At 36.1% G+C, this 27,970-nt stretch overlaps 1 protein-coding gene across 4 annotated transcripts; it reads left to right on the forward strand.

Moving 5' to 3' along the window:
- Positions 1-254: 254 nt before the first annotated feature.
- Positions 255-22,840, forward strand: LOC104609237 (plasma membrane ATPase-like). Of its 4 annotated transcripts, XR_016077168.1 has the most exons (23): positions 255-485; positions 2,536-2,675; positions 2,790-2,909; positions 4,344-4,442; positions 4,583-4,720; positions 5,228-5,362; positions 5,537-5,716; positions 6,030-6,236; positions 6,648-6,767; positions 8,787-8,906; positions 9,029-9,151; positions 13,387-13,491; positions 13,926-14,070; positions 16,683-16,844; positions 17,799-18,037; positions 18,857-18,889; positions 18,983-19,064; positions 20,029-20,189; positions 20,319-20,492; positions 20,920-21,023; positions 21,186-21,368; positions 21,460-21,623; positions 22,317-22,840. XR_016077168.1 is itself a non-coding variant. In XM_010275487.3 (22 exons), the coding sequence occupies exons 2-22, from the start codon at positions 2,610-2,612 to the stop codon at positions 22,411-22,413; spliced, it is 2,853 nt and encodes a 950-aa protein (XP_010273789.1). In that variant the 5' UTR covers positions 255-485; positions 2,536-2,609; the 3' UTR covers positions 22,414-22,840. The 4 variants fall into 4 exon arrangements, 3 of the variants coding, with proteins under 3 accessions (XP_010273789.1, XP_088745457.1, XP_010273791.1); XM_010275487.3 differs by lacking the exon at positions 20,920-21,023; XM_010275489.3 differs by lacking the exon at positions 20,920-21,023 and having other exon boundaries at positions 376-485; positions 2,790-2,960.
- Positions 22,841-27,970: the final 5,130 nt, after the last annotated feature.

Consider the following 27,970-nt stretch of genomic DNA (forward strand, 5'->3'; position numbering starts at 1 on the left):
AGGCCAGGCCATCAGATGCTCGGATTGGATTGGTCAGCAGATCCAAAGTCCCAGCATGTCCACACTCCATACTAAATTACTAATTAATGTGTGCCTCGTGTTGGTTTGACGCTACGCTATGCGGCTATGCCTTTCTCGGCCTTTTGGCGAAGGTCAAGTTGGTTTGACGCTCATATGGGGAGATCGGGTATTCGAGGAAAGTTTGGTAGGAACGTTAAGTTTATTTTTTTTGAAGGACCGTTAGGCAGGCTTCTGGAAAGATGGCGGGACGCAGTTAGAGTGCTCCAAAGTTTTGTTCGCCTCGTCTACTACCCAACAGTCAACTCCCAACTCTATTACCTCCTATTTATCATCACTTTTCCGATGGATTCCTTCGAGTCCTTGGAAACCCATTCTACAGAGCTAGTACATCAAATCCATCGGAGAAGCATTGAGATTCCTGCTTCCCTCAAGGCTGGAATCTCTCAGTCTCGGAACACTCAAGGGTAAGTCGACTAGACTTGAATAATCTGTCAGTGTTCATAGAAATCGTTGATATGTTTCACATATTTGTTTAATTTAATAGAACATCCTGCTTGCTGATATTGCAATGTGCTTAAGGCTTTAGTGAATTTTTTCTTGATTCAATCAAAATTGGTGTGGATTTCGTTTTGAAGTAATTTGTGCTTGACTTGGATTTAATTTGAGTTAGTAATGCTAGAACAGAACTGGAATCTAGTTATCACGCTTTATTTAGCTGATAATTGCATTTTGACTTGAATAGACGGGCAGGATTCGTGTGACTGACCACAAATAGTTGGAAATTGATATTAAGGCTTTCTTGAATTGAATTTAGTTGGGATTCAGTAAATCATTTCAGCAGTATGCTGTTACAGTTTAGGATAATCTGGGGTAAGAGATTCTTTAATTATATAGTTTAGTTGAATGCATCTAGTGCATCCGTGTGTGGCTTTAACAGAAATGCCTGTATGATGGTTTAGTCTAAGTGGTTTATTAAGAGATCGTGCAATAGATATGGACTTAAACAGGATATTAGATCATATTAAGAAAATGCAGTAAATTTTGAAAATGGATAGATGTGAAAATAAGTTGGTCCACTACATTTTTTCTTCTGTCCGAATGAACTATGCCAGTATTAGTTTCTTACATTCAAGTGATTGGTCATATGATAAGGAAAGTATATTTTGAAAATTACTGCACTTGTCCTAACCAACCACAAATAGTTAAGGCTTTATTGAGTTGTTCAGATGAACTTCTTGATTGCCAAGTCTGCCTAAAGTGAATATTAGAAAGAAGGTTTCATTTGGTTGAATAAATTGAATTTCAGTAGTGAGTTAAGGATGACTTAAGATAGCACCATTTATTTCTCTTATCTAATTCAGTGAGTCATTTCTACTGTCTACTTTTTACATTTAGAATAAACTAATTAAGAGTTTATTATTCTAAAAAGAGGATGCCCCACTTAGGGAGAGTGCAGACACTATATAAAGCAGAACTCTTATCTTTTATGTTCATTATCAATACCACTGCAATGCATGTGCCTTCCTGTGTGTGTGGTTTAATTTGAAGTGTAAGATCTATTAGTTACGACCTCTATAGGAATGCATAAAATGGGCAGGCTGCATATATAATTTATAATCTATGATAAGAAAATGTAGTAAATTCTTGAATGTTGAAAAAAAAAATCTAATAAGAAGGCTTGTATGATCTATTAATTTGAAATCGTCATGTGCAAGGCACATGCCATTCGAGTTTGAATGGCATGGTTTTAAACCATCCTATTAAAATATTACATCAACCCAAGTGTATTTTCACCAAGGCTTCTCAATAGTGAAAAGGCCGAGCTATATAGAAGACTCACATCTAACCATTCTCAACCATTGAACTGGTTGGCCTAACAATATCCTTATTCTAGCCTTGATTTTTAGTGGTCTAGTATCACTTGAGTCACCGTAAATAGAAGCTTGAGAAGCAAACGAGTCATGAAACCTATTCAATAAGTAACTTGTTACAAAAATATGTTTTAAATATTAACTGAAAAATTAGTCATATTGAGCCAAAATGAAATTGCTACCACTGGAGATCTGTTAAGAAAGACAGGACAGCTTCCTTCAATGCAACCTAAGCCAATTAAGATTTTGCCCTCACTATACAATGAGAGTAGATTGCAAAACAGGGGTAGTTCAGCCACAAAAAGTACCAGAAACATTAACAGCTCTTTTTCATATTAATTATTGCTCATAATGTATAATAATATATGATCAAATGAAATGCCTCCTTATTACCCCCCACAATAGAATGAAGTCAGACTAAAAAATGGGAGTATTTTTTGTCATAGTAAGTCCAGGAATTTAAAGGCCCATTCGCATTTTCTAAAGGGAGTGTAGATTTGAATGAATCTCACTAGTTTTTAATGTCTTACTCTTACATTCAGGAAAATGGTCATGTCAATGGACCTATTTTAAAAATTGATGGACTTCTATGCTAAATATTGGCTCCTTTTCTGGAATAACTAGATATTTTGACCTGATGCAGTGCTGAGGATGCTTGGTTGATGCTTGAGAACAAAATCTGGTTTTGTCTTGACATCGAACCTTAAAGCATTTATCATGGGTGATGAACTTGAGAAGCCGCTGCTTGCTCCTGAGAATTTCAACCGAGATGCAATTGACCTGGTAAGAAGTGTGTTAGGGACAGAAACAGCATCTACCAATTGAGAAGGGAAAAATATTTATCTATTGAGGGTTTCATCCATAGTATTCAAATTCTGTTGAACAATTTGATTGCAGGAGCGCTTACCTTTGGAAGAAGTTTTTGAGCAATTGAGAACATCAGCAGGAGGACTTTCATCAGAAGATGCAGAAGTCCGTTTAAAGATTTTTGGACCAAATAAGCTTGAAGAAAAGCCAGTACTTACAACAACTCTTATACTAAACCTTGAATTTTTGACTTTTTTATAGGTTTGAATCTTGACTTGTTACCCATTAACAAGAAACAAAACAAAAAAACATGGATATGGCATAACTTGCCAACTTGAGTTCAGAAAGATTACTGGAGTCAACTAGGGAGTCAAGGAATTTACTTTGGGAATCACGTTTCAGATTGGAATTTTATAATTTATGATTTTGTGACATTAAGTTCCAAATTCATAAGAAGACTTTACATTCATAAATGTATAACTTCCAATGGCTTGTGTTGGTAGTTAAAAATCCAATATAAAATGGGATACATGGATGACATGGATAGGGAAAGTGAACTTGTAGCCAATATGGAGGATCCCCAACTTTATGGATGGTTTAGATTGGCTGCAGGTTCTTTTAAGTATCAGAAATATTTGGGATCATCTAGAGAACCTACTTAGTTGACCCGATTAGGGGACCTTTCTTCTTATTATTTATTTAAGATGCCATAGAAAATATGCAGAACAAAAAATGTATAATTATTTTATTAAGAACCTAGTATACGTACTTTTTGTTTTAAGGTTCAAATCAAAATTATTGACATCAGTAATGGATAGGAGAAATTGAAAATTGACTGGAATGAGTCAAACGACTCAGCCAGGAGTGAAAGGAGATATTGAAGTTAATCACTTGACTTAGAAGAGTCACAAGCATTGGGAGTAATCTCTACCAAACAAAAAGCATTGGGAGTTACCACCATGACATGGCTCCCTATTCCTGAGCCTGAGAGTAGAGCCAACTCAAAGGAGTCATGGAGTCAACCTAGGAGTCACAGGCTATGGATTTTGTAGATAAGTTCGTAAGAAAGATTCAAGTTGCACACTTTATGTTAATTTGTAGCTGATATTGGTGATATTGGTAATTAATGACAATTTCAGAAAGAGACAGTTAGATAAATAATTGAAATTTTAGAATGATAAAGTTGGAATTTGTCAACAAATATCTGAGAGGGTATATATTTACCTGAAAAGTAGGCCTTGTGAGATGATTCCTCTAACCACTCATCCATTCAAAAAGCATAAATAAAAGTGCCCCTTTTTCACTTTCGGTAAAGCATTTACAGTACCTGCACCAAGAGTTAAAAGAAAAAGAAAAGAATAGAGAAAAGATAGAACTAGATCATGTCAACATCTAGTTGATTGGGTTATTCAATTTAGTTTATAGATCACTTGGCTCTCTTATCAAATCAATGTTTAATTCAAATTAACTTGAAAGTAGATTGAACTCAGCCAAATCAACGACTTCCTAAAAATTCAAGGAGCAAGAGATGCCCATATTGAACCTGCTCAAGTACCTCAGTACCTTCATTTTTATTTCAACAAAAATAAGATTTAGCAGATGATTCATCACTTACCGTCACATACCACATGCTTCTGAGTGCAGGAGAACAAATTCTTGAAATTTCTTAGTTTTATGTGGAATCCCTTGTCATGGGTTATGGAAGCTGCAGCAGTGATGGCAATTGTCCTTGCCAATGGTGGAGTAAGTTGAAAAAGCCCTTGCATGCTTGATCCCTTCATTCTCTTGGATGTGGATTACACATGATATTCAGAGTTTAAGAAAATTGTTATTCTTTTATTTCTTTTTCTTTATTAGTAACCCTAGTTTATATAATATTTCAGGGGCAGGGTCCTGATTGGCAGGACTTTGTGGGGATTATCTGTCTATTGATCATCAACTCAACAATTAGTTTTATAGAGGAAAATAATGCCGGTAATGCAGCAGCAGCACTCATGGCACGTTTAGCTCCAAAAACAAAGGTTGGTTTCCGAGCATTAAAATACCTGTATAATGAAGCTTTAGCTCAAGAGTCCATCTTTTGGTCTTTTATCTTAGGATTTGGGTGGAGTTGGTTGGGGGGAACATGTTTGGTGGGGTCTTTATCGAGTATGTTGTATTTTTGTTGAAATCTTTGTTGCTTGTTGCGTTTGTGGTTTAGCTATTGGTGGTTTCTGCTCTGGTTATTCTGAGCATTGGGATCTTCTTTTTGTATGGCAGTTGTTGCATAGGGAGGAGCTGTGTAGTATATGTTATGTTTGTTTGGCATCTCCTGCTTGGTCTTTTTCTTTCTTCTCTTTTGTGTAGGCTCATTGCCTTTATATTGCTTCTGTACCTCCCTTTAAAATATTTGGTATTTCCTACCAAAAGAAGGTTTACCATGCACAGTTTCCCTTCCTTTCTTTTTTTTCCTTTTTCTCTGGAAGCCTTTCTTCTTTTCAGAATTTATGACATATGATCCCCTTTCTGAATGACTGTCTATAATGTAGGTCCTTAGAGATAGACAGTGGCAAGAAAAAGATGCTGCTATTCTAGTACCAGGAGATATAATCAGCATAAAGCTTGGTGATATCATCCCTGCAGATGCTCGCCTGCTTGAGGGGGACCCACTAAAAATTGACCAGGCAAATGCTTTTGAACATTATCAAGAAGATCAATTTTCTTCCATCTTGAACTTTCAGATTTTTTATTATTAGTTTAGTGTTTCTTTCTAAACATTATAAAATTTGTTATATAGCTAATTAGCTTTGCATAACCATTCTATTGGCACTTCTAAAAATCCATCTTTCCTTGTGCAGTCAGCTCTTACTGGAGAATCTCTTCCTGTCACAAAGAGGACAGGAGATGAAGTCTTTTCTGGTTCAACATGTAAGCATGGAGAAATTGAAGCTGTTGTGATATCCACTGGAGTTCATACTTTCTTTGGGAAGGCAGCACATTTAGTTGATTCCACTGAAGTTGTTGGGCATTTCCAAAAGGTGATCATGGAGTTTCTTTATTCCTAAGTCTAGAACGCCTCCTTTAAATTCAAGTCTTCCCTTGAAATATTTACTGAAATAAGGAAAAGGGATCTTGTTATCTGTAAAGAAATCCCCTAAAGATGCCTATCAAAAAAACCCTTAAGATGTCTGAAGATTAATTACTTCAGGGAATTCTTTTTCATCATCCAACATCAATTTCTGTCTTACCATTTTAATTCAGTCATAAATGTGTGTTTGTCTATATGCTTGCCTTTTTGTGTTTGTGTGTGTGTGTGTATTCTTGTGTAATTGATGGCATATCTTTCTTCAGGTCCTTACTTCCATCGGGAACTTCTGTATTTGCTCAATAGCTGTGGGAATGATTCTTGAAATCATTGTCATGTTTCCTATACAACAACGTTCATATAGAGATGGTATTAATAACCTTCTTGTTCTCTTAATTGGTGGAATACCCATAGCGATGCCCACTGTATTATCTGTTACACTTGCAATTGGTTCCCATCGACTCTCTCAACAGGTATTTCCTTCAGACTTATGATATGCAAATATCACCATCAATTTTATGCTCACGAAAAATATATCATTTACTTGACCCCCATGCAAGAGAATGGGATCAATAAGAATGTATGCCTAGAGCAACAACTGCATTGAATGATCCTAAACAATCTAAGTCATGGAGGATCCCTCCTGGAAGGATCATTGCCAGAAAGAAAGAAGATCCTAGCACTGGGTAATTAGATTCATCTGTTCTGGACTGGTTACTGGCCATGATTAATCCAAATGATCCTTCATCAACTGAATTATCCTTACCTTATCTATCTGTGCCATGTGGATAGCAGATTGAAGAGACTAAAGCACGACTTTTCTTCTGCTTTGTTGGAAAATAAAACATTCATTCATTTGCATTTTTAACTTTGTTGTCCCAAAGGGTGCTATAACAAAGCGGATGACTGCAATTGAAGAAATGGCTGGAATGGATGTCCTCTGCAGTGATAAAACTGGAACTCTTACTCTGAATCGCCTCACTGTTGATCGAAACCTCATTGAGGTATAATCAGTAACATCTGACAGCTCCTTTGTTCCATGTAGAAATGAAATAATTAGATAAAAAAAATCTTATGTTATCTGTGGATCATGTTCTTTTTTTTTTTTTTTTTGCAAATTTGATCAATTCTTAACCCACCCATTAAAATAAAATTTGGCCAGCTATGTCTATAGCAATCTTATTAAAGGATAGATATTTGTTAGAGTAATTCAAGATGTTTTTAAATGTCTATATGATCTCCGTTTCTCTACAAGTGTTTCCTGTCAGATACTTCCATCTCTACATAATGATGAAGTAACATACCAAAACATATCGTGAATTTATATTTTATAATAAAATTAAAAACAATATCTGTTTTGGCAATATATGTAACATGGAAAAGTAAGCTAATATCTCACAAGAAGTCCAAGAAACATTCTTTGAAGATCCATAGGTAATTAGAGAGTGAGTGTAATGGTGGAACAGCATGTACAATTGAATTTTCTAATTAGCACCAAGTAGTACATTATGTCTGTGTTGGGGATGGAATTTTTTTTGCTCTATAATTTTTTACATAGTATTGGAATTGTAAAAATGTTACCTGCATTTATTTTTATATGGTATACCTATATTTAATACTGGCACAGTAGCTGGTTCTTGGTTCCTCAGGCATGCGTTTCAGAATGGAGTAGTTGGTTTGACTTTTTTTCTATCTTATCTCAAATAGGTTACAGTATTTGTAGCATAGTGATCTTGGTTGCATAACTATGTCTCTTTTATCATTACCTAAAGCATAATGCATGATTTATGCTATTTAAAAATTTTCAGTTGTTCCTGAAATTTGTATAATAGAGTCAACTTTTTCTATAGTTTGTATTAGATGTTTCCGTCTTTGTCAACATCTGAAATGAAATATAAAACCTTTTTGGATAAAATGATAGGTATTTTTTATGTCAATTTACTGGTTCTATTGGAGTTATCCTTGTTGGAGAATGTACGCATACAAACATCTGAATTTTTCAATGGTAGGCAGTGCCATAAACAGATTAGATAAGTAAAAATCAAAAGATACTTAAATGGTCTTATTTGAGCAACAGAAAGTTTAGGAAATATAAAGCTTGAGAGTCTTTTAAATTAGGGCTTCATATCCAACTAATAGCAGTCTATCTGATAACCTGAGATGTTCTTGAAAAGCTTGCAACAAAGCAAGGTGATGTGATTCTCTCCATACAGTTCCTACACTATAAATAGCACCTAATGTGGAGCAAGGAGGCATTCTAGAATTAAGTTTGAGGTATATTGAGTGTTTTTAGTCTCTTTGAGGGTTGAATAACTCTTCTTTGAGAGTTTTGTGATTCCTATCAATAGGTTGAGAGAGTCCCCATATATTGAGTGTTTTTAGTCTCTTTCTTGTATGTTTGTTTTCTTTCTTTTATCATTTTAACATCTAAATTATCATTAACAAAATTCTTCCTTTGCTCCCGATTTGGTTGTTTTTCTTATGTTGAAAATTTTTCCTGCATCATGTATTCCAATCCTGAGGTTAGACAAGTCGGATGTAGTATTAAGGGTCCAATTGCCAGGAAATTACATCCAACTGTTGGTGTGCAGTCCTGGTTTGGGTTTAGCAGTTGTTCTGAGCAAATACTTTTATATATTATTCAATGTTCTGTTTACAGTAGTAAATATTTGGCAGTTGGGATGTTATATAGGGATGCTTATCTGGAAAAAATAGATAATGTATTTTATTGACAAGATATTCTGGAAGTGCATGTACATCACTCTTCTCAAATTATTCATACTATAAAACTAGAAAACCATGATATGAATATGTCCTTTTACTCTTAGTGGTGATGTATTACTGCCAATTGGTTTCCACTAAGTAGAAAGAGGCCAGTATATCATAGTTCTAGATTTTTATGACGTGGTTTGAAACTTGTGAGTTTCTAGACAGAGATCTCTAAGATGAAATCAAATACTCGTGCTTTATTACTTCTATTAAAGATGTTATGAATCTAATAACTCAAAATATGTCCTTTGTAGGTCTTTAATAAAGACATGGACAAAGACACTGTTATCTTGCTTGCAGCAAGAGCTTCAAGAATTGAAAACCAAGATGCTATTGATACAGCCATAGTTAGCATGCTTTCTGATCCTAAGGAGGTAAAAGAGAGAGGGAGGGGAGAATAATGACAACCATGGAATTGCTTTGTTTTATAATTTTCCATTGACTAGGTTTTATTAGAACAAAAGATTGAAAATATTAAGTTGTAATTTCCCTACAGGCACGGGCAAACATTACAGAAGTCCATTTTCTTCCTTTCAATCCTGTGGATAAGAGGACAGCAATTACATACATTGATTCTGATGGTAACTGGCATCGAGCTAGCAAAGGGGCTCCTGAACAGGTATTTGGACATTTAATCAGCACTAACCCTCTTTCCCTTTGTATGTATGTGTTTAGATGGATGATTATGTATCAGTAGTAGTAAACATATGTATTAAAGATAGATAAAAAAAGAAATGGTATACAATATACATGCAAAAGGGAAAATGTTGAGGAAAAGTTAAAAGGCCACTCAATCCCCCCCCCCTCCCCAAGAAAAGGCTTTAGCCTTAGATATGAGACTAACCCAAATAGAACACCAACAAAGACCAATAGCTCCAAAACATCCTTCAACCATGAAAAACTCCCAGCTGGTCGGGGACACTAAAATCACTTCCCAGTTAATCAACCAACTCTTCTAGACACAGAGACAACTATTGCCTAAGTAATGAGCATTTGAGTGACCCTTTTAAGATCCCTACCTCTTCCTCTCAATGTTCTACCTCTTGGTCTTCTTGTTCAGTCTCCTTCTTTTCCTTGCCCATTGAATCTTCCAAAATGAGAAAAAGGGATGGAAAACAAACTAATATTATCATCTGATGAACTTGTTCTATTAGTATAGACTATAGGAGATTATTAACATTAAAAAATGAGAAAATGGGATGGAAAATAGATTATAAAAGATAAAATAGAGATTCCTTCTGGTTGTACAACTAATGATGCCACTTGCATCATTGTAAGTTGGAAACCATTACCAACGTATCTGTGATATGATTGATTACAACAAAATCTTCCATGATTTGTTATCTTTTCTGGTATTCAACTAATTAATTGGCACAACTTATATAAAGCAAACTGTTAGAGTTAGCCGAATAAGGGTAGATTAGTCAACTCACCTTGGTTAAGTTATGAGCTTATGTGGCAGTCTTATTAGAGGTTCTCTGTCCCATACTTAAGTAGGGGCAGTTTAGTCCTTGTACATTTAATTAGAAGCCTAATCACTATTAAGAGGTCGACTGATAGGGTTTAGCTATCAGGTTCGACAGTTCTTTCATCTTCTTCTTCTTCTCTTCTTCTTCCTCTTCTCCTTCTCTTTCTTCTTCTCCTTACTGGTTCGGACTACTGTAGCTACAGTAGAAACATGGTATCAGAGCGTGACAACTTCAGTTCGTGACCTGTTTCAGTTCGTGACAACTTCAGTTCGTGCTTCAGTTCTCTCCTTTTCTTCTCTGGGCTGTCAATGGAAAAAAGTGGTTCGTCCCAGGCCTGAAACATCACAGCTCTTCTTTTTTCTGGTGCACAGAACCTCCTTTCCTAAGAAAACAACTTCAGCAGTGAATGGTTGGCTGAAGCTCTCAAACGAAGGTTGGTTATCTCTCCTCTGTGTGCTGTTGGTATTTCTGGGTTGAAAATCTTCAAGAACTTGAGAGGACTGATCAGAACCTAGAGAACTAGGTTGGTTGTTGCCCTGGTTCTTGGAAAAATTCCAAGAACAGGCTGTGTTTACAGTGACCAAATGGTGTAAGGGCTGCTACTATAGGTGGCCGAATGGTGCAAGGTGTAATGCAATGGTACTAGTTGAGTTTTTGTTGGTCTTGTGGTGCCCTCTTAAAAGCGTTAAAGCAGGTTTGTATTGTGTGTGACAGCTATGGCTGTGTGGTGGTGCTTGCGATGCACAAACTCTGTTGAGTAGTTGTAAGAGAGCTTGCATGTGGTTAGTAAGTGCTGAATTAATGTTGGTGTAGTCTGTGTTTTTTTTTTGTGAAATCAGTAGTAGTGTGGATAAGAACAAAGGTGTGTGTATCTATCATTGTGTTTAGGGACTGCTGTAGGTTCTGGAACATCAAACTCTTGACAGCAGCACTTAGTTGGTGATTGGGAATTCAGATTAGAGGCAGCATTGAAAGAGTATCATGGCAGCAATGGGAGATGGCTGTAGTGATCAGAAACCTAGTGTGGTGGTTTCCTCTGACTATCTAGGTGTACAGATGACCTCAATTAAACTGAATGGTGAGAACTATGTTCCATGGGCCAAGTCGGTGGAAGTTTTTCTCAAGGCAAAGAGAAAAGTGAAACATGTGAAAGAAGATAAACCACCGGCTGACTCTCCAGGGTTTGATGATTGGGAACAGGAGGATGCTCAAATCATGACATGGCTATGGAACAGTATAGAACCCAAAATAAGTGCCAACTTCATGTTCTTAGATACAGCTAAGGACATATGGGAACATGCCAAGAAGCTGTATTCTGGGCAAGATAATACTACAAGGGTATATCAGCTCTATCAGGAGTACTTTGGTTTGCAACAAGGAAATAAAACCCTAGAAGAGTACTATGCCAGTATGAAGAACCTCAGAAATGAACTCAATGTCTATCTTCCTCCTGGTAAGCATGTTGTGGGTTGTCAATGGGTGTATACCGTTAAATACTTGCCAGATGGTAGTGTGGAGCGTCTGAAAGCCAGACTTGTTGCTAAAGGGTATTCACAGTTGTATGGAGTGGACTATATGGAGACCTTCTCTCCAGTGGCTAAGATTAGCTCTGTCCGTGTGTTAATTTCCCTGGCAGTTATGTATGATTGGCCCTTATTTCAACTTGACATAAAAAATGCCTTCCTTCATGGTGACCTTACAGAGGAGGTATATATGGAGCAGCCACCTGGGTTTGTTGCTCAGGGGGAGGCTGGTAAGGTGTGCAGACTGAAAAAGGCAATTTATGGGTTGAAACAATCGCCTCGTGCTTGATTCGGGAAGTTTAGTGAAGTGGTGAAGAATTTTGGAATGAAACAATGCCAGGTTGATCACTCAGTGTTCAGCTATGACTTAAAAGCTGGAAAGATTTTATTAGTGGTCTATGTGGATGATATTGTCATAACTGGCAGTGACAAATTGGGGATCGACAAACTCAAGGTCTTTCTGCAAAATCATTTTCACACAAAAGACCTTGGGACATTGAAGTATTTCTTGGGTATAGAAGTTGCTAGATCAAGACAAGGTGTAAACTTGTGCCAAAGAAAATATGTTCTCGATCTATTGGACGAAACAGGACTGTTAGGTGCAAAATCGACTGAGACTCCTATGGAACCAAATGTTAAGTTGAGCAGTGATACAGGGGAAATATTTGATGATCCTGGAAGGTATAGACGACTAGTGGGGAAGCTGAACTATTTGACTATCACGAGACCAGACATCTCCTTTGCAGTCAGTGTGGTGAGCCAATTTATGCAGAACCCTCGTATATCTCACTGGGATGCAGTTCTTAGAATTGTAAGATATTTGAAGGGAGCTCCAGGCCGTGGGCTATTGTATAAACCAGGAGGAAAACTTGAAGTGGTTGGGTACACGGATGCAGATTGGGCGGGCTCTGTGTCTGATAGAAGATCTACTATAGGTTACTGCACATTTCTTGGAGGAAATCTTGTGACGTGGAAGAGTAAAATGCAGACGGTTGTGGCTAGAAGCAGTGCTGAAGCCGAGTACAGAGCCATGGCACACACTACATGTGAATTAGTGTGGTTGAGGAATCTCCTACAAGAAATCGGGTTCCACATGGATAAACCTATGAAGTTGTACTGTGACAATCAAGCTGCGCTCCATATCTCATCCAACCCTGTTTTTCATGAGAGAACAAAGCACATAGAGATTGATTGCCACTTTGTGAGGGAGAAGGTTCTTACTGGAGAGATAAGCACAGAACATGTAAGCTCAGGTGATCAGTGGGCAGATTTTTTTACAAAAGCCTTAAGCTCAGGGAGAGTGAACTATATATGTAACAAGCTGGGATTATATGACATATATTCTCCAGCTTGAGGGGGAGTGTTAGAGTTAGCCGAATAAGGGTAGATTAGTCAACTCACCTTGGTTAAGTTATGAGCTTATGTGGCAGTCTTATTAGAGGTTCTCTGTCCCATACTTAAGTAGGGGCAGTTTAGTCCTTGTACATTTAATTAGAAGCCTAATCACTATTAAGAGGTCGACTGATAGGGTTTAGCTATCAGGTTCGACAGTTCTTTCATCTTCTTCTTCTTCTCCTTCTCTTTCTTCTTCTCCTTACTGGTTCGAACTACTGTAGCTACAGTAGAAACACAAACCTTTGATACCATTAAAAAATGTTGTATATTCTACTTTATCAAAGCCCTTGATGCCAATCCATCTTGAATATGTTCGAGGTTTGTCTTCGATTTGACTTGCCCAAGTGTATCATGTTTTTTAGATTTTTTATGAATCAATAATTGTCTTTGGTTACGACATTTTTCTATTGATTGGTCATTACAAAATGTTGCATATTCAACTTAAATTCCTTTTGTTTTTAACTCAGATTCTAAGTCTATGCAAAGAAAAGGAAGAGATTGCTCGAAAAGTGCATTCAATTATTGACAAATTTGCAGAAAGGGGGTTGCGGTCTCTTGCAATTGCTTCTCAGGTATGGACGAAACCAGTCCCCCCCCCCCCACACACACACACATGAGGCTTCTGTTGGGTTCACTGGGATTGAATTTTAAATCCATAGCCAGAACCTCAAATAAGGGTGTGCAGTATCTAAGCCAAATGAGTTGTGGGTTAATTTCAGGATGGACAATAAAAAAATCAAAATTATAATAAATAATTCCAGTTCCAAAAGAAGGTATTATCTATTTAATAATTCTGTTGTCTTGATCAAACACCTATGGAATTATAAATTATTGCTAAAAATTGAAGTTTCAAGAAAAAGATGATTATCCTGTGAACCTTATCAAAAAAAAAAAAAAAACTCAGGAGTTGGATAAACTAATCATAATATGAAAGTATGATTCACATATCAAATCATTAGAAATTTGTGGATGACAAGTTCTTTGATTGTTTTAACCACCTTTCCAGGAAATTCCTGAAAAGACGAAAGAGAGCCCTGGAGGTCCATGGACATTTTGTGGGCTATTGCCATTGTTTGATCCGCCTAGACATGACAGTGCAGAAACCATTCGCAAAGCACTTAACTTGGGGGTCTGTGTCAAGATGATTACAGGTACTTATGAAATTTACTTAGATAATAGCAAGCCAAAATTTATCTAATTCCTATCATTTTTTTATCAATAACTATGAAGTTTCATTGATGGAAAAAAGGAGTGAATATAATTAAATAAAAAAAAGAAATAATGATAAACCCTCTTATCTCTCCCCAAAGAACTCTTTCTTCTTTTTACAATTGTGCCCAGAATGATTGATCATTTCCCACTCCTTGTTTAGCTAAAGCATCAGACAGTGAATTTGCACATCTTTTAACCAATTGCAACCTCACTTCCATATCTTGTGTCAACCATTTGAGTTTCTTTCTTTAATTGTTGTAGCTTCACAAGATAGCCTCCTTACTTTGAAACCAACCCACAACCAACTTGGAGTCTCCTTCAATGATCGATTTTCTAATATTCATGTTGTTGAAATTACTATCTAATTCCTATCCCTAATTTGTTGAAATTACTTTTTACCAATCTAAAGGTTCTTTCTTTTCAAGCTTACCTCCATTTGTTAGAGAATTTGGAGGGCACAAGATGACTGAATAATACAAAATAAAAAGAAGAAATTGAATGTTTTGGACCCAGTTGTATTTTACCTTGTTCGTTAGCCTAAACTTTTGATAAAGGTCTAATCCTTGAAATTTTCTGAAGTAACCCAGAATTACTACATCATCCAAGCCTAAATTCATTAAAATAATGAAAATAAAATAAGAAAAACAACTAAAAGGATCATTTGACTGAAAGTTTCCCTTCTGTAGATAGCAGGTGAAAATGGCATTTCCTCTTCAAACTAATCCTCTCTTGCCTCCTCAATTTCTACCTCTTCTTGAGTTATTCCATTAAATAAAAAAAGAATCCTAAACATTTATCAACTATCTAACTTTCAAACAAATAAAATAAAACATCCCTAGAAAAATTTTCAGGCTCCAAGGGTTTGGTCAATGTCCAATCTACCAAGACCCTAGATAGCCAGGATCATCATTGAGTAATGACCCCTCTTTTAAATATAATTCAGCTAAGCCTGATAGAAAAAAATATATGTATGGTTCATATAAGAAACCCAACGTACATATTATTTTTCTTATAATTAATCATCATCTAAGCTTTGTCCCAACTATATGGAGTCAGCTACATGAATCCTGTTCTGCCATTCCATTCTGTTCAGTGCCATATCATAAAAATGGCAACCCAACCCAGCCTAGTGCTATTCTGTTCAGTGTCATAGCCATTTTTAAATTGTGAGCCTTTAAATCACTTTTACTAGTTCAACCCATGTCCTTTTTGGCCTACTCCTAGCTTTTCTATCCCATTCAACTTGTAACAAATCACTTGGTCCTACTAGTGCTGTAGATGGTTATCTCTGCACTTGACCAAACCATCTTAGTCTACTTTCCATCATTTTATCACCTATTGGAGCTACTCCTAAGTTTCTTCAAATAAGTTAATTTCTGATCCTGTCCTTCCTAGCTTTCCTACTCATCCATCTCAACATTCGCATTCTAGCCACACTCATTTTTTGGACATGTTTCTTGACTGCCCAAACTACTCCATACAACAGTCTTTCCTTACAACTGCTTTATAAAATTCTCCTTTCATCCTAAGTGGTGTTCTCCTATAACATAAGACTCTAGATGCACCTCTCCATTTTTCCTATCTTATTAGGCAACATCCTCCTTAATCTCTCTCTTGTTATGGATTATCAAACCAAGGTAACAAAAGATTCACATTAAGCTTATCTCTTGGTCTCCAATCCTAACATACCTTGATTTCGACTCCTATTGTGATTTAATTTATATATTTTTTTTAAATTTAAATATCCCAATGAAGATAGTATGATTTGATGTTCTTCTCTTGCCTTCACTTTCTTTCACCTCTTTTGACAGCCATAGTTCCTATGTATTTTATTTATTTATTTTTATGATAGAGGAAGAAGTTAGTGCAAAGAGAAATTCATACTTCTTCACCTATTTAACTGCTACCCACCACTCAAACAGCCTTTGAACTTCATATGAATCAAGAACTTCTTTCTAGTAGTTTTGTTATTTTTCTGATTACATGAAAATCTGGTTAGTGGCATGGATTTGTTGCCATATAGTCCAAAAATAACTGGTCTTACCTTAATTGTGTATATCATTTGAAAGAGAGAGAAATTTTCTGATCTCCCACACACACATGAACCCATGTTCTCACCTTTTCAGCCTGAGAATTTACCATTACACAAAGCAATAGCCTTTTCTATGCATATATGCATTAGTTTATGTATACAAATTGTATCCTTTTGAAGTAAAAGTTCTTAGATAAAGATTTTTCTATGGCCCCATATTTGGCAGGATATTTTTCACGAATAGAACTTCAAAGAAATTTCCTAAATGCAAAGGTTCAATGAGGATTTTTTTATAACTGTCCAATTTTGTTAATAATGAGAAAGAATAATTATGTACATCAAAGTGCAACAATCCCTTATTTTTCAGGCTAGCATCTGCTACCTAGTACCATCTTATATCATTTTCCAACAATGATTACAAGGTAAAGTCTCATATGCATCAATACCTAGGATATTGTGTACAATATGTAAATCTTGGCACTAAAAAAATTAAAACCAATTCTCCTTATGTTAAAATAGGTGATCAATTGGCAATTGCAAAGGAGACAGGCCGACGTCTTGGCATGGGAACAAATATGTATCCCTCTTCATCATTGTTGGGCCGTGATAGAGATGAAAATGAAGCTCTTCCTGTGGATGAGCTCATTGAAAAAGCTGATGGATTTGCTGGTGTATTTCCTGGTATAACCCTTGATACCTGTTTCTTGAGAGTTAATTTTATAATATTTTGCATGTTAATGGATGTGTATTTGTATTTTATATTCTCTTCTATTTATTTTTTTAGAGTGATGAATTCTAATGAAAAGAGGCAATTACCCAAATTTGTTTCTCAAGGTTTGTATAGGTTTCCCTACCTTTCCTTTCCTTTCCCTACCTTCTCTTTCAAACCAAACACATCCCAAAAAATTAATTAGGATGGAAGAAACAACAAATATTACTCTTGCTCCCTTCTTTGGCCACCATGTTGGCTACCTTTTTTATTGCCTTCTAATACATAGATATTCAAAAACACAAAACGTGGTTATTGATAAAAAAAACATACAAAATTCGGTTGATAATGAACATAACATCCAAGTCAATGATCCCTTTCCCTGCCACTTACCAGATCACATTACGTGATTTTCCTTTCATTGTCATTACACAGCATGCTTCAGAAATATTTCATCCTCCATCAGTGGGCTTTTTGCTACCAATGGAGTGCAAAAATTTCCACTTTCATTCTATTTCTTCTCATCTTTATGGTTACTATGTTCTGAAGCAACCTAGTTTTACAATTTGCACTACCACCAACATTTTACTTTTTTAGCTCCCACCAGAACTTTCTCCACTGGATGTAATCTTAATTCACAAGTTCTAGCAATACCCAGAAATTGAAAATCTTGGAGTTGGTCTCCATAGAACCCTTTTCAGAAAGTAGTAGAAGCAAACATTCAATAATGAAGGTTTTAAATCACAGATAATTGTTATGACTCATCTCATAATGGTTAGCATTATAAAGTAATTTTGTGAAACTCAAATGCCTATATAAATAGAATGCAATTTTTGTTATCTTTGAATCATCTTGATTTCTGCATTCTTTCCATCTTCTTTATTATCCTATTACTAATTATGTTAGTTGTGTCTATGCACTTTCAGAACACAAGTATGAAATTGTGAAAATCCTTCAAGAAAAGAAGCACATTTGTGGGATGACTGGAGATGGTGTGAATGATGCACCTGCTTTAAAGAAGGCAGATATTGGAATAGCAGTATCAGATGCTACTGATGCTGCAAGGAGTGCTGCTGATTTAGTCTTAACTGAACCTGGTTTAAGTGTCATCGTCAGTGCTGTCCTGACAAGCCGGGCTATATTCCAGAGAATGAAGAACTATACGGTTAAGTATTGTTTTGTTATTATGATGACAATACTAATGGAATTTTTAATATTTCTGGGTCTCTAACATTCACATTGTGGATGTATAGTAGAGTTCTACCTATGCATTCAATCAGATACACTTACTAAGATCCACCTCATTTGATGAACAGTCACATATGGCCTCTTCTCCTCACCCCTTCCCAAAAAAGAGGAAATAAGAAATAGAATCTTACAGGAACCCAAAAATTGCACAAAAGGTTTTTACTATTTCTTGAGTTTTGGGATGGAAATATTCTAGAAACATGTCACTTTAATGTTCCATATCAATAAGCAAGTGTGGCACTTCAGAGAACCCATAATATGATGCTTAAAATGAAGGGTCATTACCCAATGCTGGTCCCCGCTATTCATGGTCTGGGAAAGGGTGGGCTGGATATGGACCTAATTAACCTTTTGCATTTTCTTACATAGGTGTCTGCTCTCATACTTGAAATTCACACTTGTCAGCCCAAGATTTTACCATTGCACCAAGCAATGGACCCTGTAATCTAAAAGGCCAAGGGCTATTACCCAATGCTGATCCAAAATTTCCATGGTCTTGGAGGGGTGAACCAGATATGGACCCAACCTTTGGCAGTTTTTGCATATTTGTTTCTTTTCTCAGACTTGAGCCAACATTCTTATGATTGTCAGCCCAAGATTTTACCGTTGCACCAAAAATGAACCTATGATGCATATAATACAATGAAGTAGTATACCCTTTTGTACTCTTTTTTTTATATTTCCAGTTTCTATAAATATTATGAAATGATATTGATTATCCTACATGAATTTGCAGATTTATGCCGTTTCCATAACCATTAGAATTGTGGTATGCTGGTTTTTACATGTTCCCCATTTTGTTATTCTTCTATTTTTGTGTTGTGATTACCATTAGTTCACCCGCCTTCTTTTCCTGTTGCAGCTTGGTTTTGTGCTCCTTGCATTGATCTGGGAGTATGATTTTCCACCCTTCATGGTTCTAATTATAGCAATACTGAATGATGGTAATGCATCTTCACAAGTTTAGTCGTTTATTCCTTTAGTTCTTTTCCTTTGTAAAGATTGAAATGCTGAGAATAGTATGCTTCACTAAAAATATTCCATTTAATCTAGGAGGTAGAATTCTAAAGTGCTAGTTTTCCATGTTGAGTTCAATGGTAGGCCTTCATTTTGCTCCATCTTTACATCATACAAATGAAAATGTGGTCATTATTTTGCTCCTTTCCTCTCTCTTGTAGTTATAGTGTAGTCCTTACTATCTTTTGCATTGCCCATCAATAGAAAGCTACTGAATATGTTCAATCACATTGCTGCACTACTGTTTATAAATCACAGGTGATGGTTGTGCACATATTGTGGTCAGAGATTTCAATTCTTGCTTAATTGATATAATTTGCTATAGTCATTTTGCCTTATGAAGTTTTATTCATATTCTATAAATGCAATGCGTGAAAAAAATGATGTCTTCTCTTTTGGCATACAAACTAAGACACCAATTATCAGAAGCTTGAGACCAATCATATTGCATAGTTAGAAACCACAGATCATGAAGAAGCCAAAATAAAAGTGGTGGTTTCTGCTGGCACTACAACTTAGAGCCAGAATAATTACATAAGGAGAAAAAAGAAAACTTTAATTATTTGCTCTTTACATAAGAATCCAAAACAAAAGTGGTGGCTTCTCACTCTTTAAGACATTTCCTTGTTGTACTAACACTAAAATTTAAATTTATACATTTAGGGAAGAATATTTTTTAGACAACAGGGGAAATTCAATTATACCATGATTATGCACTAATTTTCAAATGATTTGTCTTGAGTACCAAGCTTAGAATTATATTACATGATCATCATACATGGTTGAGATTCAGGCACTGAACACCTAATCTTAATTGACCTATATCCAAATTGAGTTAGATTTGCTTTCACCTAAAAAAATGCCCCTTACTATTTTTTTTTTTCCAAACAGGGACTATCATGACTATTTCAAAAGACCGGGTGAAGCCTTCTCCCAGACCAGACAGTTGGAAACTCAATGAGATTTTTGCAACAGGCATTGTCATAGGAACTTACCTTGCGTTAGTTACTGTCTTATTTTTCTGGGCTGTAAAAAGCACCACTTTCTTTGAGGTACCACAAATATGGAACAAGTTTATTGGTTTTGTTTCTTGAGATGCTGCGAAGAAAATTCTAATAAATAACTTGCGTATTTTCCTATTCCTTATTTAAACTCATGAAAATTCATATATTTGGTGGCAGACCCACTTTCATGTGAGGTCCCTAAGCAGCAGTACCGAAGAGATCTCCTCTGCTGTATATCTGCAAGTCAGCATCATCAGCCAGGCTCTCATATTTGTTACTCGCAGTCAAAGTTGGTCTTTCATGGAGAGGCCTGGGACTCTCCTTATGTGTGCTTTTGTGGTGGCTCAACTGGTAAGTCTCTCATCGATTGGCCAAGTAGGCTCTACTCATGCAAAGAGCATAGCTTTTATATAGCTTCCTTCCTCCACTTTTTCCCATTTAAAATTTTTGGTTGTTGGAGCTTCCTGACTATTGTGTGTGTGTGTATGCACACACATAAACAGAATGGAGAAGCAAAGTATTAAAAGTATTACGTAATTCATTGTGTGCTGTAGATACATGGACGGCTCTAGATATCATCATCATCATCATTTTCCTTATCCGAAAAAAAAAATGATGTGGAATTTGTATAGTTAATTTATTATAATTGTCAAGGAATAGGCTTAGTTTGCTATATCAGGAGATTCAGGACGGAATTCACTAGCAGTTGATCCTTTTATTCACTTTGACAAGAAAATTTTGACTCATTTAATTAAATTTTTGTTTTCTTGGTTTGTAGGTTGCTACTTAGACTGTAGCCTACACAAATACCATCCTTGTAAGCAATGGAGAGCTGTGAATATAACCATCATCGTTCTCTATTATATCCCACATAGTGGCTGGGTAACTTACCAGGCTAGATTATTTTTTATACATTCAAGGGAATACGTCCACAGTAGTATATCACAGACTAGATTCCCTGGTTTTTATGTATTTTCATGGTGACAATATGCCAGAGAACCAAGCAGGTCTGATTTACTCCAGCTTTGTTATTTGTCCATGTAGGTTGCTACTCTAATTGCAGTCTATGCACACATCAACTTTGCTTCAATCCGTGGCATTGGATGGGGTTGGGCTGGTATCATATGGATATATAGTGTGATCTTCTACTTACCACTAGATATCATCAAATTCACTGTTCGTTATGCTTTGAGTGGAGAAGCCTGGGACTTGTTGTTTGAGAGAAAGGTCAGTTGCACAGTTTCACAGTCATCTGATAGTAATAAGATCCATCTTGCAACAATCCTTGATATTGGTTTTTATTTCTCAATTTCAACAGACGGCATTTACTTCTAAAAAGGACTATGGAAAGGAAGACAGGGAAGCCAAGTGGGTACTTTCTCAGAGAACACTAGAAGGGTTGATACCTTCAGAATTAGAGACCAATGGGCGGCGGTCTTCTTTGATTGCTGAACAGGCCAGACGCCGTGCTGAAATAGCCAGGTACAAGGAACTTTCACCCACTAGGTTGTTTTCCAAGTTTCATCTCATTATCCCAGAGTCTATTTCTTCATTTTTGCTGTCAATACCACTAGATTCACTAAAGAGCGTATAATGTATGTAATAATTTGTTGCTGTATGAGTTCTTAACTCTGAGAATATTATTGTTTTTCACAATATACCCAAAATTAGTTTCATTAGAATTATGAGCTCAGGTGTATCCACCTGATGTGATTTCCATAATGTTAACTTTAAGGAAACCTCAACTACTTCTTAGATGCTTCATAAAAGGGACAGGGAAAATAAAAGAAAAAAAAAGATGTCAAGGCTTGAGTCTGCAACATAGTTGAGTGGGCTACTGCATTGCAACTTTGAAATTCCAAATGTTAACTTTAAGGAAACCTCAACTACTTCTTAGATGCTTCATAAAAGGAACAGGGAAAATAAAAGAAAAAAATATGTCAAGGCTTGAGTCTGCAACATAGTTGAGTGGGCTACTGCACTGCAACTTTGAAATTCCAAATGTAAATACACAAGAAAAGATTTAATAGTAAGTACAAGAAGGAAAGATAACCCTTTTGTGGTTTTACTTTTACATTTACTTTAGTTGATATATTTTATTCAATTATAACTCTTAATTTTAGATGGAAGTATCAATGATTGGATGGTTAATGGAATAATCTCTTAACATTGCAGGTTGGGGGAGTCGCATACACTGAAAGGACATATGGAATCAGTTATGAGACTGAAGAATTTGGACATAAATACGATACGAACATCTCATACAATCTGAAGTCATGAAGATTTTATGGTTGGGGGAAAAGCTGTTTAGATTGTCCGGTGCAGATTTTGCAGAAAGTGGTCAATACCGATGGTAGAAATGCCTCCGGTGAAGATTACGATAATTGGAAAAAGAAAGAAAAAAAATAGTCTGACAATTGTCATCGATGAATTATAATAGAATGGTGTAGTGATTACACAGCTATGCTGTACAATTCTTTTGCTTCAACAAATTGTCGAGTGCAGTGGAGTTGGTTTTGTGCCGATAACACAATACTCTTTCGCTGTAGGCACGGGTACTTTTTCTCATTCAACATCTGCTACAATTTTTGTAGATGATTAGACATCTACTTTGAGAGTTGGCATTCCTTTTACTGTCCAAAAAAAATATGTTTGTAAGGTTTTAACATTTCAAAGAAATAAACTTTGCTATTTCTCCATTTTGGTGATTGAGATCGTTTCAAACTTTATAAGAAACTTGTCAGTGGTAAGTAGTAGCCCTCAGAGTCTCCTACCTAAAGCATATATGGTAGCCTGTTAAGATATTCAATTATTGGATGCGATAGATGAGGTGGCAGTAAAAAATGGATCAATGTTTTTTCTCCACATCATAGCTTGACATCTATCTATATATATTGGTCGATGAATTATGCATTTGATTTTCACGGCTGTCACCGTCCTCCAATTTAACCCAAAGAAAGTTCAGGAAAATAAGGTTCCGTTTGGTTTATGGGATGGGGATGAGAAAAAGGGAATATTTTGAGGGAAAGAGAGAAAATATTCCCTTTTCTCTCATTTGCTTTGAGGGAAAGAGAGAGATGGGATAAGAAAAGTGTGGGATGTCAGATCTCAAAATCATGGATTTGGGGTTATACCAAAACCGTGCAACCTCAGTGAGAAAACTCGAGTTTTCATTTCCCTCCTCCCGTAACAAAGAAGGAATCCACTAGTACGCCGCTGCCACTCTTGTCATTTCTGGTTCAGTGGTGGCAGAGTAGTGGAGACGAAAAACAAAAAAGAAAAATAAGCAAAAGAAGAAGAAGAAGAGAGAGAGAGAGAGATTAGAGACGGGACGAGCAGATCTACCGTTCTCATCAGAGATTAGAGATGGGATGCGCATATCTACTCATCACAGATTAGAGATGGAGCAAGAGAGAAAATGGAGGAAGAGGGGAAGAAGATCAGGGAGAGAGAGCGGGAGAGGGAAGCCAGAATTGGGTTCAGATCCGCTGCTTCTCTTCCTAGTCGCTACTCTGTTCAGTTGAGAGGAGGACGAGGGTGAATAATGTTCCTTCGTAAACTTCTCCCCCTTTTTACATTTTTCCACCCCTTCCCATCCCACCCAAATCTTCCCACAAACCAAACAGAAAAGGAAAACTTCATGTCAAGCTAAAACTTCCCGTTGGAAAATATATACATTATTCATAACTCTTTGAATTCATTGGTAAGATAACCAATAATGTTGGTACCATCAATTGTATAAATGACAATTGGTATTATGGAACTTAATCCTGCCCTAGCTTGAAGGGTGTAGCTTTACCCTTTTGCCATTAGTATCAAACATAAACACGGAGAATACAAAATAAGTAACAAAGAAGTCATGTGAGTTGGTCCAACACGTGCCGCAGCAAAATCTGATTGAATAGCTTCAGATGGAACCTTGTTGAATCTCCTTTACAAAATGAGAAAATAACATTCAACCGATGATTGATCAATTGATTGTAAAAAAGACAAGGAGATAGTGAGCAAGTGATTGTGTTTTTAGAATTAGCATTTGAGTTTTTTTTATGTAAAAAAATGTAATACATACATACCTTGATATTGGGGGTTTAGGGAGAGAGCAAGGAAGGCGTATAAGGACAAAGAATTGGATTGGAATTATACTACAAAAACATCCCTGGAGCTTCAAGAGGAAGATTAGTTAGAAATCATAAATGTAGCAAGCAACAATAAACTAAGAAAACAAACGATTGTGATAATAAACATCAAAAAATAAAAAGAAGATTGAACGAGTATTGCATACCTGATGGTTCAAATATGAAAGGGGGAACGTACATTGAATTCACCTGTTACAGAGTAACGTACATTGGATTTAAGAAGCCGTGAAAGCCAACCGTAACTTGACTAAAAAATGTTTGAGAAACGACTACAGTCTACGGATGTTATCCGGAGTAGACAGATGTTAATTACTTGTAGTTATGACAACAACAAAATCTTCACGGCTTAGTAATGAATATCAAATTCAGGCGGACGAAATCAATGATTTGAGGCAGAAGTTTTCTTTCTCTCAGAGTAGAGTTATAGTTTGGTTTTTAGTGGATCGTGTTGAACACGTTGCAAAATCTTCCCATGAAGGAACCAAAAGCCGATTATTGCTCAGGGAGTATCCTTTAACCCGTTTAAAATCTCATAACTTGGTTGTGTTTAGTTACTGACTATTTGTTTTACTAGTTTGTCTAGATGTTTTTAGTTTGGTTACTGTTAAATTTAAGTATCTCGAATGGTTGGTCTCCTCTTTATAGTGATTTAAGTTACGGTCTTTTCAGCTTTTATTGTCTTGGCAGTCTCTTTTCTCCGCTTGTTTCTCTCTGTTGTTGTTTTGTTCCTCTTCCTTTTCTACATCATTTTTCTCTGTTCTTTCCTTTTCTGTTTCACAGCTAGTTTTCTTTCTCCTGTGCTTTCTCCTTGTCGTCATGGACAATATTGAAGCTCTTAATGCAGCCTTTCAGAATATGATGCAAGGGCAAGGATCTGGAAACCTAGAAGTAGTTAACATCCAATCTTTACTCCCGCTTAATGCTAACAATTCCTGGAATCTTTCTTTAATATGCCGTCTATTTCCTCATCTTACTAACCAATTTGATGAAGTGGTTCAAAGGCTCTATGATCTTTGGAATCTCAGTCCGGATCAATTACTTTTAGCTCCTTTCCATCGAGGTCATTTTCGTTTAAAGTTCTATTATGAAGAAGATTATACCAAAATACGCAACAATGGTCCCTGGACTTTAAACAGTTAATGGATTCTCATGCAGCCTTGGGCCCCAAGCAGACCCCGTATTCTTGGAATCTTCAACAAATTGAATTATGGGTTCAACTTCATGATTTGCCTTTTGAAACCCTATCTATTGATATTGGAAAACCTTTGTTCGAATGTCTAGGCCCTACTATGTTCATTTTTGTAGTTCAAAATTATATCCGAGCTAAAGTAACCATTTCGGTTGATAGACCTTTGAAAACTGGTTGTTTTGTTAGTATTCACCAATTGGTTACTTATGTAGGTCCTCTTTTCCGTCGATGCTCTCAGCCAATGCCCCATATCACTAATCTCTCTTATGATCAGTTCTTTAACCGACGGACTATGAATCATCCAAGAACATGGTTGAGAGTTGAACAAACTCTCTGACGTACTTGGAAAAGACCTCAGTTCAGTGACTTTATTAATCTTCCATCTACTTCGCCTTTCCCTCCCACTAACCTTAATGGTGAAGCAACTCTTGAGCAACCTTCTGATTTTGTATCTTCCATACCTCGACATGTTTCATCATATAATCAACCTCCAAATCCTTTAGTTGTGGCGTCTTTGTCAAATCCCCCCTCTGTCTGAATCTCTGCTGAAACATTTCACCTAGCAGAAAATACACAATCTTTACTTAATCGGGGTCCAAGGGAAAAGACCTCGTGTGGACCTTTTGTTAGGTCTTCAAATCGAGTTTGAATCCAACCTTATCCTTGCTTATGATCAACTCGAGGTGTCAAAACCATCCTCCTCAACTAAACGTCTTACTATAGTGGATGCAACGTATCGTGACTCGAACTCTGATCCTGATCATCAGCTCTCGGTAAGGGTATCATTTTTCTTGTTCCTTTGTTTTGTTTCTCTATGGGTGGAGGTGACTGGCCCTAATCAGCCCCACCCATATCCATGTTAATAATGAGTTGGAACTGCCGAGGGGCTTCGTGCCCCAAGGCAGTTCAAGGTTTGAGGGATTTTGTCTCTCGTTTTAATTCCGATGTTATTTTCTTTGTGAAACAAAAATCCCTGAAGTTAAATTAGATACTTTAATAAATACTCTTACATACCCTAACTCTTTCATAATCAATCCTGAAAGTCGAGCAGGGGGATTAGCAGTATTATGGAAAGCGGGTTTATGAGCTTCTGTTTTTTTGTCACACTCTAGGGTTTTTTTTTTTTTTTTTTGAAAATGCAATCAAATTTTTATTATTGGCTGTTAGGTTTTATTTATGGCCCATCAATTAAGCACCATAGGAATACCTTTTGGGCAAATTCAAATGCTCCCATACAAACAATTGCTATCTCTTTTGTTTTAATAGGCAATTTTAATGAAGTTGCTTCTCTAGACTCCCTAGATCCTTTCCTCTTCATCTTCTAACATAACTCATTTAACCTCAACTCAATACAGAAATTTAATTTTAAATCATAATCTTCTATAATTAAATCTTCAAGGCGATGGAATTTCTTGATCAAACAAAAGAACAGTGGGTCATATTCATAGGACTTTAGATAGAGAAAATTTGTCTCCAGACTAGTTACAGTTATTTCTAAATGATTTTTTTTATCTCTAGGTTCAAAATGGGGTTCTGACCATCACCATTTGTTTCTAAATCTCCATCCATAGACTCAAAATCTACCTAAACCTTTTAGATTCTTTGAGATGTGGTTAGCAGAGTCCTCTTGCAAACAAGCTATGGAGGAAGGCTAGAACTGTCAAATCAATGGTCATGCGGCCTTTTGGATAACTCAAAAGTTGGATAGAGCAAAGAAAAATCTAATCCATTGGAGGAAACATCTTTTATTGATCCGGAAGTAAAAATAAACAATTTGGAAGCCAAAATCATTCAGGTTGAACAATTGAAAGATTACTCAAACATTCATAGCCTTTATAAAAAATTGGAAGAAACTACGTGGCAATTGAAAATCTTTTGGAGATAGAAATCTCACCACACTTGGCTACATTTAGGTGATAGAAATACTATTTTTTCCATAAAAATACTCTTTTTAGAAGGAAAATAAATTATATTGAAGGAATAATGGATGGCAATAATTAGTGGAAATCCTCTCATGAAGATATTGCAAAATTTTTTGTGGATTATTTCTCGGAGCTTTTCTCTTCCCAAGATACTCAAGAAATTGAAGACTTACCAAATTTATTTCCTTCAATTATTACTGAAAAGGATAATACTAGGCTTCTAAATATTCCATCTAAAGAAGAAGTTAAATCTATTCTTTTTAGTATTGGCAGTTTGAAATCTCCTAGTCCAAATGGAATGCCAGCCTTGGTTTTTAAGGAATGTTGGGATTTGATGGGGTCATAAATTGTACAAGTGGTTTAGCAATTTTTTAGGAATAAGAAAATGCTCAGAAGGTTGAACCATATTTTCATTTGTCTTATTCCTAAAAAGATTGATTGAATAAAAGTCTAAGACTACAGGCCTATCAGTTTATGTAATGTAATTTATAAAGTGATAACTAGATTGATAGCTTCTAGACTTCGTACCCTCCTGGATAAGTGTATAGCTCCAAATCAAATAGTTTTTGTTCCAGTTCATTA

This window comes from Nelumbo nucifera, chromosome 6, assembly GCF_055504915.1.
Source record: "Nelumbo nucifera cultivar China Antique chromosome 6, China Antique-T2T, whole genome shotgun sequence".
In the NCBI taxonomy this organism is placed as follows: Eukaryota; Viridiplantae; Streptophyta; class Magnoliopsida; order Proteales; family Nelumbonaceae; genus Nelumbo; species Nelumbo nucifera.

Bases quoted from the DNA above. Each gene is read 5' to 3' on its own strand.
- LOC104609237 (XM_010275487.3), top strand. From the start codon at position 2,610: ATGGGTGATGAACTTGAGAAGCCGCTGCTTGCTCCTGAGAATTTCAAC. The intron at 6,237-6,647 runs GTATTTCCTTCA...GTTGTCCCAAAG, and splicing joins CCCATCGACTCTCTCAACAG to GGTGCTATAACAAAGCGGAT. The intron at 20,493-21,185 runs GTAAGTCTCTCA...TTGTCCATGTAG, and splicing joins CTTTTGTGGTGGCTCAACTG to GTTGCTACTCTAATTGCAGT.